The sequence below is a fragment of the Ochotona curzoniae genome, unplaced genomic scaffold (assembly GCF_017591425.1).
Source record: "Ochotona curzoniae isolate NIBS_2020 unplaced genomic scaffold, NIBS_Ocur_1.0 scaffold_4763, whole genome shotgun sequence".
Lineage (NCBI taxonomy): Eukaryota > Metazoa > Chordata > Mammalia > Lagomorpha > Ochotonidae > Ochotona > Ochotona curzoniae.
Window position 1 is genome coordinate 9699188 of NW_024467123.1, and position 14279 is coordinate 9713466.

General features: G+C 39.3%; 1 protein-coding gene across 2 annotated transcripts in view; it reads right to left on the bottom strand.

Annotated features, from left to right (window-relative positions):
- Positions 1-2169: 2169 nt before the first annotated feature.
- Positions 2170-14279, bottom strand: part of TNKS2 (tankyrase 2) — a 55172-nt gene continuing 43062 nt past the window's right edge. For both annotated transcript variants that reach the window (XM_040970487.1, XM_040970485.1), the window contains exons 22-27: positions 13516-13613; positions 12342-12416; positions 9922-10027; positions 8347-8533; positions 5902-6058; positions 2170-5269 (exon numbers count right to left, since the gene is read on the bottom strand). In XM_040970487.1, coding sequence (XP_040826421.1) covers positions 5207-5269; positions 5902-6058; positions 8347-8533; positions 9922-10027; positions 12342-12416; positions 13516-13613 — 686 coding nt within the window. In that variant the 3' untranslated portion in view covers positions 2170-5206. The remainder of the gene's footprint in view (positions 5270-5901; positions 6059-8346; positions 8534-9921; positions 10028-12341; positions 12417-13515; positions 13614-14279) is intronic.

Consider the following 14279-nt stretch of genomic DNA (forward strand, 5'->3'; position numbering starts at 1 on the left):
GTACCATATTTCATTCATCTCTCATACATGTCAATGGACATTGAAGCCTAGTTTCAACCAACCAGCCTCACTAGCCCACACACCTGCTGGTAGGTGCCACTCTCTGTCTAGCCATGCCTGCGCCAGTCCTAGTTCTCATGCTCACCAGTGGGAGTGGCAACCCAAGAGACAGGTGCCCACTTTCTCTACAGGGCCCACTCCCACTCCTAGATCTTGCACTCTCAAGGTGTTTCTGCAATTTAACTTGACAGAATTTGCTCTTGTGCATGCATCTGCCAGCTGATGCTGTGGCAAAATCCATCCAACCCACCCTCATTCTGACTTACGCATGCACCAATAGGAACAGTCAACCCCAGCCTGACTTTCCCCTGATCCAGCTCATATGAGGCCAACAGGTGTTGTAGCCCTGCCAGTCCCGGTCTACCACCATTCTAGCTCTCATGCTCACCAGTGGGAATGGTAATCCAGCAGGGGAGCCCCATCCTTTGGTCTGACATGGTCACATACTGGGATATAGCCCTGCTAGGCAGGTACCCAGCCCTAGCTTTCTAGAGGGCCAGCCTGTACTGGTCAGCGACATTCCACACTAACAAGCCCATCTCAGGAATCCCATGTGAGCTGGTGAGATCTTCTTATCTCTCCCCTCCAAACCATTAAGTCTCAGTTCCCTCGCTTACTTGCAAGTAGAATGTCCTTGGTATTCAATCAGGATTCATTCCTCACCTACACGTATGGTGGTCTTATCCATGGATGTCCCTAGGCAGTAATTCCACACCCTCAAGTCCCCAAAGATTTTTGTTGGGCAGTCAGCAGGCAAAACCTGGCACTACTGGCACTCTGAGCTAAGATGGCCGCACCTCGCTCCCACCAGCCAAAAGTGGCCAGTAGAGTGGAGGTTCCTGTTTGCATGCCCAGTCCAGGCTAGGATGGCACTGACTACTTTTAAGCAGTCAGGTTAGGATGTACTTTCTCCCCGCTCCCCCCCCCGCACCTGGCCAAAAGCTGCCAGTGGAGTGGAGGCTCCCATTTACATGCCCAGCACTGAGATTCATTTATCTGAAAGGGAGAGACAAATCTTAGTCAGAAGTCCGAGAAGCAACAAACACTACCTTTGATCTTCTGGTTCACTCCCCAGTTGCCCACAACAGCCTGGCTTCTACCAGGCAGAAGGTAGAATTTCATCTGGGTTTCCCCATAGTGGGAGGCAGGAACCTGGATCAGCACCATGGTATAGCTGGGACACAAGCCAAGCATGCTGAAGTGGCAGCCTAAGCCACTGGAAGCACAATGCCTATGCCCATATAATTAAAGCATGACTAGAAAGTATATTGGGTTTTGCTAATTTAAATCCATCCAGCTTATTAAATTTTCTCATTGTTTGAAATGGTTTTTCATTTGATTTTCTTGGAGTTCTTCAGAAATCACCTGCAAGTAAAACTACTTTTACTTTTCTCTTGACTAGTACCATCAGTATCTACAGGACAATTTTGGTCAGTGATAATGGACACGCTATTGTATCTGAAGTTCTTGGCTTATACTTAAGCATTGGGCTATATGAAGAATCTTGAACAAAGCCATGGGAAAACAAAGAATAATTTTTTTGTGCCAACATTTTTGAAAACTGACACATACATATGGACATGAACATATACTGATACACAAGGAGGATATTAAGACCTCTGAATTATGTGTGAACTTTTTTCTCTCTTAATATCTAATTTATTATAGACTGAAATCAACACCAATATCAAATTGGTATATACGTTTCTAAGCTTTCCCCTAACATTTCGCATTTAACTCCCTTGGGTTGGTAATGGTGTGTGCAGATCACACAGTATAGTAGCAGACTATATTGGGAGCTCTGAATTACAAGTTTGACAAATGTTGAGTGAATAATAAAGCAGAAAAGACGTTTCTGATAATCATGGCTAGTCTGTTGTGATCAAGAACTTTCTAGGAACAAATTCAGAATTTTGGCTTAGAGTGTGCTAACCTAATAAGTATGAAAAGGGAAGGGTATGGGAATTCATAAAACAGTGAAAGCGTCACGGTTTTGCTTCACAGGAATCTGCCAGGTGTCTTGGTGAAGAATGGGTACCACTACCTGTTTCCCCTGTCACACCAGCTGTCTAACAGAACAGTAGGTAAAGGCACAGTCAGCAGTATTAATCACAAGACATTTGGGAAATTTATTTGGACATTCTTTTGTTTCATCAACCTGCAAACAACTGGATCACATCACATATTGACATGCAAGCTTAGGAAGCAGCAAACACTTTAATATTATCCTAAATACAGCAGAAAGATAAAGCTGCTGAAATGTATTTTAAAGTCAAATGACTTATAGGTTATTTGCATCAACATTATCTTATCACGGAAAGTAGGGAATTAATCACACACAAGCATACTGAAATCTGAGATACATTGTTGTATCTTTTTTTTTTTTTAAAAAAAAGGATTTATTTATTTTAAAGATAGGTAACAACGAAAAGGTGGCAGGGAAGAAAAGATAGAGGGATAAGGAAAGGGAAAGCAATATCAAAGGTCTTTCATCGCTGGCTCACTCCCAAAACGGTTACCACAGCCAGAAACAGACCAGACAGAAGGCAAGAGGCCAAGCTCCTCCTCTCCCACGTGGCTGGGAGGGGTCTAAGTACACAGACCAACACTCACTGTATTCATAGTATATTAGCAAGAAACTGGATTCAAAGTGGAGCCACTGGGACTGGAGCCAGCATGCTGATTTTGAGGGTTGCAAATGGCAGCTTAACCAGCTTGCCATGTCAGCCCCAGCTTTTTTCATCTTAAAAAAATATATAAGTATTGATCACAGCATTCAATAATCCAAACTTTAAACTTCACTCTTTAGGTCACATTAGATTCAGAACTACACTGTTTCCCTGCAAATGAGGTTTATTGTAATCAATCCATTTTCCCCAAGACCATTCAACACATTTAGTACTATTTCAGTAATTACCATGCTACCCGGAAAAGCAAGTGAACAGTTTATTAAGAATTAAATGAAGGTATGGAATGTGATACAGTACAAGTAAGACACTCAAAATGGGTATAATAGTACTACTTGCACAAAAAATTAAATTTCACTTAAAAAAAAAACACCAGACAAAAATAAAAAGCAATTCCATCATTATAAAGTAAGATATTTCATGCAAAGTATTTATAAAAACAAAAAAACCCTGAAAACAAAAAACCTCAAACCCAACCACCCAACAAACAGAAAGTTATTCGAAATACTGTCATGCTAACATAGTAACCACAATATAATCATTCATGGAAAAATGACGTACAAATTAAGCAATGGAATAGATGAAATAATACATTTTGCAATATTGTAAACTCATGGACTAGAATGATTTTATGTGACAAGCAATTCCAGACTCACTCACAAGGTGAGTAAGATAGGCTAACTGTTGAGAGAGAAGGTATATAAATATGAACCCGAATAAGGTCATTTAGTATTTCCTAATTATAAAACCTGGACACCCAGTGAACCTGAAAAATTTGATATAAAATTTGGCATAATACACTTGTGTTTCAAGAAATGACTCTATATCTGCAATCAGACTGCATAAAAGTACTTTGAAGTCAAGATTTGATGTCTTAGATAATGATCACAATTTATACCATAGAAATAACTCTAGATAGGCATTTAGCTTGATTAACTCGTATTCAGCATGGGAAACATGATATTCTAACACGTTACACACAAATTACTGCAAGAGGCCAGTTCATCTGGAGATTAAATATGAAACAAAGCTGAACTGTTGCAGACAGTGAAGGGTAACTTCCTCTTCTGCAAAGACTTAAGTGGGCCAACACCCTTCCTTGATGCGCAGGGAGTTGAGTCAATACAGTGAATACACACACTACCATGCTGTAATGTGTGTCTCTGTACCAAGACACCCGAGCTGGCTTCACGGAGGAAACTTTTATGTTTTAAAACAAAAAACAAAAAACCAGTCTGTTACCATGAGGTGCACAAACTCAAGTGAATTTCCAAGAGGGCACAACAGCATGAAAGAGGTCACCAAGGACCATGGAGCACCAGTGCCACTGCACTTGTCCATTCAGGAGGCCAGGAGAGAAAGACCACTGTATTTTATGGTTTTGAGTCTACCCATGATGTATGTACAAAAATTGGATATAAACACAGTAATATCAACAAAAATACTTTGGATAAAAAACTACCCATTCCCATTTACTACTTTCCCCCCATTTTAGATGTAAGGTAATTTAAACAGACTGGAAAATTATTCAGAATTATCCTTTCTACCTCTGAAATTTAACTTCCTATTTACAGTTCAGGAAAAGAACAGCACAACTGTTCATAAGCAAAATTTAGTCTCTTTAAAAATAGGATCAATAGCTCTAATTTTCACAGAAAGACATTAGAAAAGTGTCCAATGCAAAACCTACAGTTTGAGGCCAGTAAAGAATCTTCTTTAGTAATTAGAACTTATCATAGTTAGAACTCTCTGAAATGCGTTGTCTTATAGATATAAAAGGGGTCAGAAATTAGAATTCCTGGAGTATTTATCAAATAAGTTCTTAAAAAACAAAAAGATTTCTAATGGGAGACAAATGTTTCTATCAGCAAATTCAATCTGGTAAGTCAATTTCCTCAACAACTCAACACAGCCTCTGGAATCAAACCATGGCAACGCAAGATGAAATATGGATGGAGCAACAGGTAGAACTATGTAAACCGCTGCGGTTCTAAAACACAGGTATATTACAAAGCAATGTAAATAAATATTGGGCTAGTACAAAAGCTCTTATTTACAGTTTTACAAATGAAATTGTATTATTCAGTGTAAATCCTGTGCTTTAACGAACACAGTACTGTATTAATAAAATGAGTTCTGGCGAGGACATTGTAGTTTTTGTTTCAATCAATGCATAATGTATAAAAGATTCAAGTTAACTCTGTTTATAATTTAGTACAGACAGACCCAGTTTAACCTGGAATGGCATCTGTTAAAGTGCTAAAAAACAGGAACTATCTAGAAAACACTGTACATTATTAAAGCTCTATCAACTCAGAATGTTAAACTTGCTTCATACTTTAGCCTTCTGCCACAGATCTGTGGACAAGATAACTTTTTCAGCAAACAAGTTAAAGTGGAGGCCACCGACTGTTTCGGTGATTTTAGGTTCAGTGGAATTAGTTTTCTAAAGCAGCTATTTATCCATCAACCATACCTTCAGGCCTCACAATCTGGTAAGTAATTAAGTACTCGGGATAAGCCTGGAAAAGAAAGATTAATCAATTATTGACAAACAAATTTTCTTGACAGATTTAGGATGGGTATTACAAAAATGTCTATTTTTCCTAAGTGAGTTGACTCTGAAATTTACTCATTTAAGAACACTGCCCTAGTATTGCTTCAGACTAGACATGTCTCACCTTGAGAGCAGCAATTATGAATAGATCCTTCTTTGCTACACATAATTATATTTATAGATAATAAAAAACCCCAAAATTGAATAAACCTTATAGTTTGTGGAATAGATACAATCATTTTAAAAGGTATTTTGTTTTTGGGAAATACACATTCAGGTACTGTTAAAGGTCAAATAGACATGTTTATAACTTATTCTCAAATAGTTAAAAAAATAATTTAGACATTAGCACACGTGCAGGAGGGTATGGATTAGAAGATGACTGAGGAAAGGGAGAGAATGAATTGCTTAGCTTTGGAAATTACGTAAAGGGGAAAAGGCAATTCTCTTCTATTTTTACAACTTTTCAAGTCCGCAATTATTTCAAAGTTAAAAAAAGACAGTTCTTAAGGAAATGCAGTTTGCTCATTTAAGAGATTATTAAGAATTTAAAGTATGGTTTGATGATATTTTCCAATATTAACAAAGCTGACTTACCTGCTCTCCTCTGTAAATAACATATTCAGCTAATGCTAGGCCATTGACACTGGGTCGACCAGTGACTGAGTGATGACCTGGAGGGGAGTGCGCCATTTTCATTGCACTGAACTGCAGGAAAGACTTTCCCAAGGTCACCCGGCAAAACAGCAGCTGCCTATAGTAGGAAAAGATCACCGTGAAGACAAATCTAACCTATGAGTTATTGTTTGTGTACAATGCATAGTTTGGTAATGCATTAATATGCAACACTTATGATCTATACCTTTTGATTTTTTAAATGATTTTTAAAAATAAACATTTATTTCTATTGGAAAGTCAGATATACAGAGAGGAGGAGAGACAGAGACGAAGATCGTCCATCCAATGATTCACTTCCCAAGTGACCACAATGGCTGGTGCTGCGCTGATCCAAAGCTAGGAGCCATGAACCTCCTCCAGGTCTCCCACACAGGTGCTGCATCCCAAGGCTTTGGGCTGCCCTCAACTGCTTTCCCAGGCCACAGGCAGGGAGCTCAATGGGAACTGGAGCTCCTGGAATTAGAACTGGCACCCATGTGGGATCCTGGCACATCGAAGGTGAGAACTGGCACCCATGTGGGATCCTGGCACATCGAAGGTGAGGACTTTAGCTACTAAGCAACTGTGCCAGGCCCTACCTTTCAATATTTTAAAAAAGTTTATTTCATTTTTGTTTGGAAGGCAGATTTACAGAGTTAAGGTAACAGATGTTCACGGGGTGGCTCATTCCTCAGATGGCTGTTAAGGCTGGAGCTGGTTGTTCTCAAGCCAGAAGCCAGCAATTTCGTTCAGGTATGCAAATACTAGAGGCATTCTCTGCTGCTTTTCTGAGTCATAAGGAGAGCTGGATAGGAAGTGGAGCAGCTGGGCCTCAAATCGGTGCTGCAGGCCGAGACTTAGCCTACTTATGCCAGGGTAGGGTGGATTGATTGTACCTTTGCACGCTTAAAAGAACTTTGTACAAATGTCTTCTATTACCTGTATTGATTCAATGCAATTAAAAAAAAAATTTTATCTGAGTTTATTTGAAAGGCAGAAGTACAGAGAAAGAAGCATTAAGGGAGAAGGATAAAGATCTTTCATCTGCCAGTTTACTCCCCAAATGGCTAGAAATTCTTTCAGTTCTCCCACCTGGGTTCAGGTTCCCAAGCTTCACCAGGCCATTAGCAGGGAGTTGGATGGGAAATGGAACAGTTGGGATTTAAACCAGCACCCAAAAGGGATGCCAGATATTAAGTCACAGCTCTGACCTCGAGTTTTTCAGTTCCTGAAAATGCACATCTGGGTGGTTGGGTCCCTGCCATCCATGGGGGAGATTAAGGCCGAGTGCCCGACTCTTGGCTTTCGCCTAGCCCTGGCTACTCTGGGCATCTGGAGAATGAACCAGCAGATGAAGATCTCACTTCTCTCCTGCTTGAAACATGTGCAGAGAGAGAATCTCATCTACTGACTCACTGCTCAAATGCCTGCAGGGACTGGACATAAGAACTCAATCTAGGACTTCACATGGATGGCAAGAACCCATCACCACTGCCTCCCATCCTGACAGGAAGATAGAATCGGGAACTAGTAAAGGAACTGAACCCAGGTACTTCAACATGCAACGTGCTAATCTTGATTGGTCTCTTAAATTCTGCTAGGCCAAATGCCCACCCCTGAACAACTGAGTTAAGAAATCCACAATTCTGTAATAGTTAAGGGTTACAATAAAATTTCATCTCCAATGTTACTTTCCACTTACCATTCGTTTAAAAAATAATTCCATTTTCTTACCTTCCCTTTCTTTCTTTGTCTCTCTCTCCCTCTTCCTCCCTCCCTTCTTTAAGATTTAGTGATTCTCATTGCAAAGTCAGACATATAGACAGGAGAGGAGACAGAAAGATCTTCCAGCCACTAATTCACTCCCCAAGTGGCTGCAACAGCCAGAGCTGAGTCAATCTGAAGCCAGGAGCCTCTTTCAGGTCTCCCACGCGGGTGCAGGGTCCCGAGGCTTTGGGGCGTCCTTGACTGCTTTCCCGGGCCACAGGCAGGGAGCTGCGTGGGAAGCGGGGCTCTGGCATTACTATCAGTGCCCATGTGGGATCCTAGCATGTGCAAGGTGAGGACTTTAGCTGCTAGGCTATTGTGCCGTGCCCAGATCAGCATTTTTTAAAGTACTGGGTAAAGGAAAAAAAGAGTGCTACATATTCTAATGATTAAATAAGTTACATACACTTAAATGCTTAGAAGTACTTTTCATAAGTTATGTTATAAATATTAATTATTATAACTGATGAGAAGGCCAAATGCAACTTAAAATGTTCCTATTTTGCATTCTTAAAGCTGTCCAACATTTTACTTTGCCTTCCCCTGATTTCTCAGATATGTAAGCTGTTTTAATTAGATTCTTGTCCACATAAATTCGGAAAGAAAAAATTATCTTACCTGTGGCAAATGTAACAAGATCTGTCTTTGTGAACTGGACACCCAGTACCTCCTCCAATTCCATATACATACTGATTGCTTTTGGAGGAGTTTTCTGCAAAGTAAATCCCAGCTCCAAACATGCCACCTATATATGCATGCCTTTCATCAAAGCCTTTATGGATAATTGCATTCACAAAGGGAGACCCTGAAACACACAAAGATGGATAACAAAACTCATCTTAGAGAAAGCAAAAACTAAAGCCTTGTATGAAGCTAAATTATTATTTTTTAAAGATTTATTTTTATTGGAAAGTCAGATGTACGAAAGGAGGTGAGACAAAGAGAAAGATCTTCTGTCTGATGATTCGTTCCTCAAGCGGCCGCAATGGCCAGAGCTCCGTCAATCCAAAGCTAGGGGTCAGGAGCCTCTTCTGTGTCTCCCAAACGGGTGCAAGGTCCCAAGGCTTTGGGTCATCTCGATTGCTTTCCCAGGCCACAAGCAGGGAGATGGAATGGAAGTGGCATCACAGGGACATGAACCAGTGCCCTTATGGGATTCTGGCACATGCAAGGTGAGGACTTTAGCCACTAGGTTATTGTGCTGGGTCCTGAAGTTAAATTTTTAAATACTAACCACACAACAATGCCATTATAAAAAAAGTTAAGAAGTTACTCACCAGTTCTGTATTCTACTTTTTAATTTACTTGAGAGACAGACAGAGCTGCTTTCCACTGGTTTACTGCTCCCACAAATTATGACTTAGCAGAAAATTTCAAAAAGTAAATATTGGACCTCCCAATTCAACTACAGTTATCAAAAATCTCCAAAGGTTTGATGATAATGACTCTATTAACAGTGAAGTTTAATGGAGTTTTAACACTCAGCATCAAAATCAGAATAGGATAAATATATTATTCTCTCTACATCTTTTCTAGAGAGAATATTATCTTTAGACCTTAGCTCAATTTTAATTCAATTAGTCAATAGCAAACCACAATTTCTCAGAGTGGTCATAATAAGTAAAATCTAATAAGCAAACAACAACAATAAAAAGACCATTTAATGGTCTCCATCAATATTTCTTGACTTTTACCTTTATGGCAATCTTATTATAGATCACTAAATATACTCTAGAGCTAAATATTCACTGTTAGGTTTATTAAAAAAAATGACATGAAGACTGTACAGATTGTTATTATATTAATACATAGTTGTATATACTTTGGCTCAACAGACAGTCCTTTACCTGCAGGCACTGTCATTCCATATAGGTGCTGTTCTAGTGTCACGTGCCCCAGTTCCCACCCAGCTCTCTGCTTATGGCTTGGGAAGGCAGTAGAATATGGATCAAAGCCTTGGGATCCTGCACCCAAGGGAGAGACCCGGATGAGGCTCAAGGCTCCTAGCTACTGGCTTCAGATTGGCTTGGCAACAGCTGCTGCAGCCATTTGGGGAGTGAACCAGTGGATGTAAGATCTTTCTGTTTCTCTTGGTCTCTGTAAATCTTTCCAATAAAAATGAATCAATCTCCAGAAAAAATCTACCTTCATATACAGGAAGACAGCAATTGAGTCAGGGGAAGGAAATCTCACCATGAAACAGCATCCTTTCATTTGCATGGTTGTGGTTTTCTTCAGACACTTCTTTTCTCCGGTGAGTATATCTCTCCCATAGTTTTTTATTACAAACTTTCTGAATCTATTAAAAAATGAAACAGAAAATAAAATCCTCAGGTCTCAATCTTCACTTAAACACTTTTCTGTCTTTACCAAAGTATGAGACACATCACTAGACAGAAAGGAAGCAAAGCATTCCTCTGAAATGCAATACACACATTATGGTTTAGTTAACTAAAAATGCTCTCTCAAGATCATGAAATTAGAAATCAAAAGTATAAAACAGCTACAAGGAAAGGCTGAGAATATGGCTAAGTGATTTAAGTATTTCTTCTCTAGTTATTTAAAATTAGTAAACAACAAAAAAACCCTGAAATCAAAGTGTTGAATTTTGTATTAAGTACAGAGAATGTTTATCTAGCTCCAAAGTAACTTTTTAATCTGTATGAAAAAATGTGTTAAAACCATAAAAATCTTAATTGTGTGCACACATGTAAATATATTCTGTCTCTTCTTTCTACAGTTCTTTTATTATTCTACTTCCTAAATTAGAATAATTTCAGTCTGAGGAAGATTTAAAAATAGATGGTTTCATTAGAAGTACTTCTAGAGTAAAAAATAAAAAAAATAGTACTTCTGGAATCAAAATGTATATAATCCTAATTTTGTTTCTTAGCTGCCTTTAAGGGTGCTACAGCCCCCTGCTGGTGCTTAGAGCACACCGGGCAGCTGACAGTTCTATATTGTGGCTCAAAACAATTCAAAATATTAGTACAAACAGAAGCAAGAAACCAAAACTGGCACAGACAGACCTCATTTTTGCGTGAAAGGGAATAAAAATTTGATTAATGAGAAAAATTTCTTAAATACTGTACTAAAATAGCTTTACAAAGGAAGAAAAAAAATCAAACAGTACTTTAACTCAAACATTCTCTCCTGTTCTCCCCCTAACAAAACTCCACATATTTTGCTAATATTTGTGGACAAAGCAAACTTGGCCAAAACCTGTTTGTAATAAGCATTAATAAGTCTTTACTAGAAATTATTATATAAATATCCACTAATGGCAATATTCACAGCTACTGCTAAATTGTTTGAAATCATTGGATTTCTTACAGTACGAACACAGCAAACTCAGTAATTTTAATGTAAGAGTACTTTTTTTTTTAAAAAAGATTTATTTATTGGAAAGTCAGATATATATAGAGAAGGAGAGACATAGAGAAAGATCTTCCGTCCGATGATTCACTCCCCAAGTGAGCCCAACAGCTGATGCTATGCCAATCCGAAGCCAGGAGCCTCTTCCAGGTCTCCCACGCGGGTGCAGGGTCCCAAAGCTTTGGGCCGTCCTTGACTGCTTTCCCAGGCCACAAGCAGGGAGCTGGATGGGAAGTGGAGCTGCTGGGATTAGAACTGGCGCCCATATGGGATCCCGGCACGTTCAAGGCGAAGACTTTAGCCACTAGGCCACGCTGCCGGGCCCATGGACTATAACATCTCATCCAAGAAAATCAAGATTAATGAAATCAGCAACAGATACGCCTTCACAGAACAATATAAAACATCTTTTTACAGTTATTTTCTGGGAAAAGACGCAGAGAAACTATTACTGTATTTTACAAAAAGGTGGCGGGAGGCCAGCGCTGTGGTTGATGGGCTAATCTTGCAACTTTAAGTGTCGGTCTGTGTCCTGGTTGCTCCATTTCCCATCCAGCTCCCCGCTTGTGCCTGGGAAGGCAATGGAGGATGGCCTAAGGTCTTGGGACCCTGCACCCATGTGGGAGAACCAGAGTAGGTTTGGAGTGGCTCAGCTCTGACTGTTGAGGCCAAAATCAGAGGGTTGAAGATCTTTCTTTTTGTCTCTTCTCTGCAGATCTGCCTTTCCAACAAAAATAAATGTATCTTGAAACCAAAAATATAACTGTTGGGGGCTGGTGTGGTAGCCCAGTAAGTTAATCTTCCACCTGTGACACTGGCATCCTATATGGGTGCTCGTTCATGTAGCTACAATCATCTGGGAGACCCAGAAGAAACTTCTGGCTTCTGTCTTAAACCTTAGCCATTACGGTATTGCACCGGGCCCAGAATCTTTAAAATTCTTAAGAAAGCATGATATAACTACAAATGGGGTCCTTCTGTAAAGCATAAAAATGCACCTTTGTTTAATAGAATATCTTAATACTTCATGTTTAAAATCTGGAACCTACAGGATTTACTTCGATCTTACGATAAAGCAGAATGCCAAATATGAACTTATTTTTTTACAAGGCTGAATCAACGTGTTACTAAAAGAGCTATTAGATTGGACATATTACTACATTCTTATAAAACCTATTTACAACTTCACATTTTCAAAATTACTGTCTCAGGAAACTTCATTTTCACTAATGCGTTACCTTCAGAATATTGTATCTATTGAAGATCCCGCCTGCATGGCCTCCATCTCTGTGTTCACGGACTGTACTCTGCATCTGACGGAAAAATCACGTAAAACATGTGTATTACCTTTCATGTGTTTTCTGATATTGGGAACAAGGTTCTTATCTGATTCTATTTTTGATAACACAAAACTATAACAACATTTCTATTTACAGGATATGGGATTTATAAGTTATGAGTATTATATCCTAGAAATATTAATCAGTTAACCTGGAAGTAGGAAAAAGTTGTATAATGGAAACTAAAAGAACAAGGTTCTCCAAAATGAGTTACACATACAAGACTAAACATTTGATATTCTAACACAAACAAGGGTTAATCTGCTTCTATTGATTTTAGTCCACTAAAGCACTACATATGCTTTACTGAGAACTGGTATATTGAGCCTTAGAATTGAGCTCAATTCATATAAAAGGTATGTTTTCTTCAAACTGTAAAGAGGCATAAGGAGGGAACTACTGAAATACTCTAGTGGACTCAAAAGCTCTTTACAAAGAAAACTGGACCAAACTCTGTGGGGAGACTAGCAGTCACCTGTTCTGGATCTTTGTCAGAGATACCTGGCCTTGCCAACTCTAAAGAGAAGGGAATGCCACTCCCCTCGCCCCCCACCCTCCAAAATGACAGCAACTGCTGTCCAACACAGTTCTGTGTAGGTTTCAACTATAGTGCATAAAACTGGAGTTAAGAGATTATCAAGAAAGTAAGTTTTAAATGTTACAAGTCGATTTAAAAATTTCCAGCTGGTGGGCTGGCCCTGTGGATGTGGCAGGTTGAGCTTCTGATGCCAACATCCTTTATCAGACTGCCAGTTACAGTCCAGGTTGCTCCACCATGAAACCAGTTTTCTGCTGATGTGCTTGGGAAGGCAGAAGATAACTCAGATCTGGACCTCCATCATCTACGTGGGACAGGTTGGGATTTCTGCCTCTTGGCTTTGATATGGCACAAACCTGGCTATTATGCTCAACTGGGCCTGTGCCTAAGGAAAAAAAACTGCAGGTGGTAGAGGGACAATTTTAAGACCATAATCCATGTTCAAACAGATGTGGAACCTCCAAGAAATTAGGCAATGGAACCAGTAACATATGCAGATTTATTTTCCCAGTCATTTAGGGTACGTGAACATACCTCTTCCTCCACAGACTGAAACTCTTTATCATCAGGAGACAGATCTATGAGAATTGTTCCACTGCCAGAGGTATTCAAAGTTAAATATGGGTTAAGACCTGTAAAATGAAATTTGAAGTAAACAAAAATTGCCAATAAGACAATACCAACCAAAAAGCATCATTGGATTTATCTGAAGTTACCACTAATTTTTATAGATGTGTATTAAGTGATAAATTGACTTTCAGGAAGGTAGAATGTAGAATACTGTGTACCATTCACCCAACTTCTCTTTAAGTTACCACTATATATAATCATGCTGCACTCAACAAACCTTAAGTAAAATTCAGATTCCGTTGCTTTCCTCCCCACTAATGGCTTTCTCTGCTCCAGGATACCACAGGATATTGAGACAACCAGTCTTCGAACTGACCATTTTTAAGAGTTTTGTGAGAGTATCTCAGAAATTCTTTATTTCCATTTTTTTCTTAACTTATAACAGAACTTCCCAACTTTTTTTGCACCTGTGTAACACAACTCTCTTAATCTGTGTAACAAGTGTTCTACAAACAAACGAGGGTCAAATCCTTTACTGCTGAGTCAGTTGCCAAGGGTGTTGTCTCTGGAGACAGCACTAATTTCAATCCAGCTATAGGCTGAAGAACAGGACTACCACTAATAAGTCAGTTTCTGATTACTGAAGTTACACTACCTACAAGAATTAGAGACCATCTGGAGAATATTTTATGGAATGAAGACTTCCTAAAGCTTTTAATGCAGTCCTA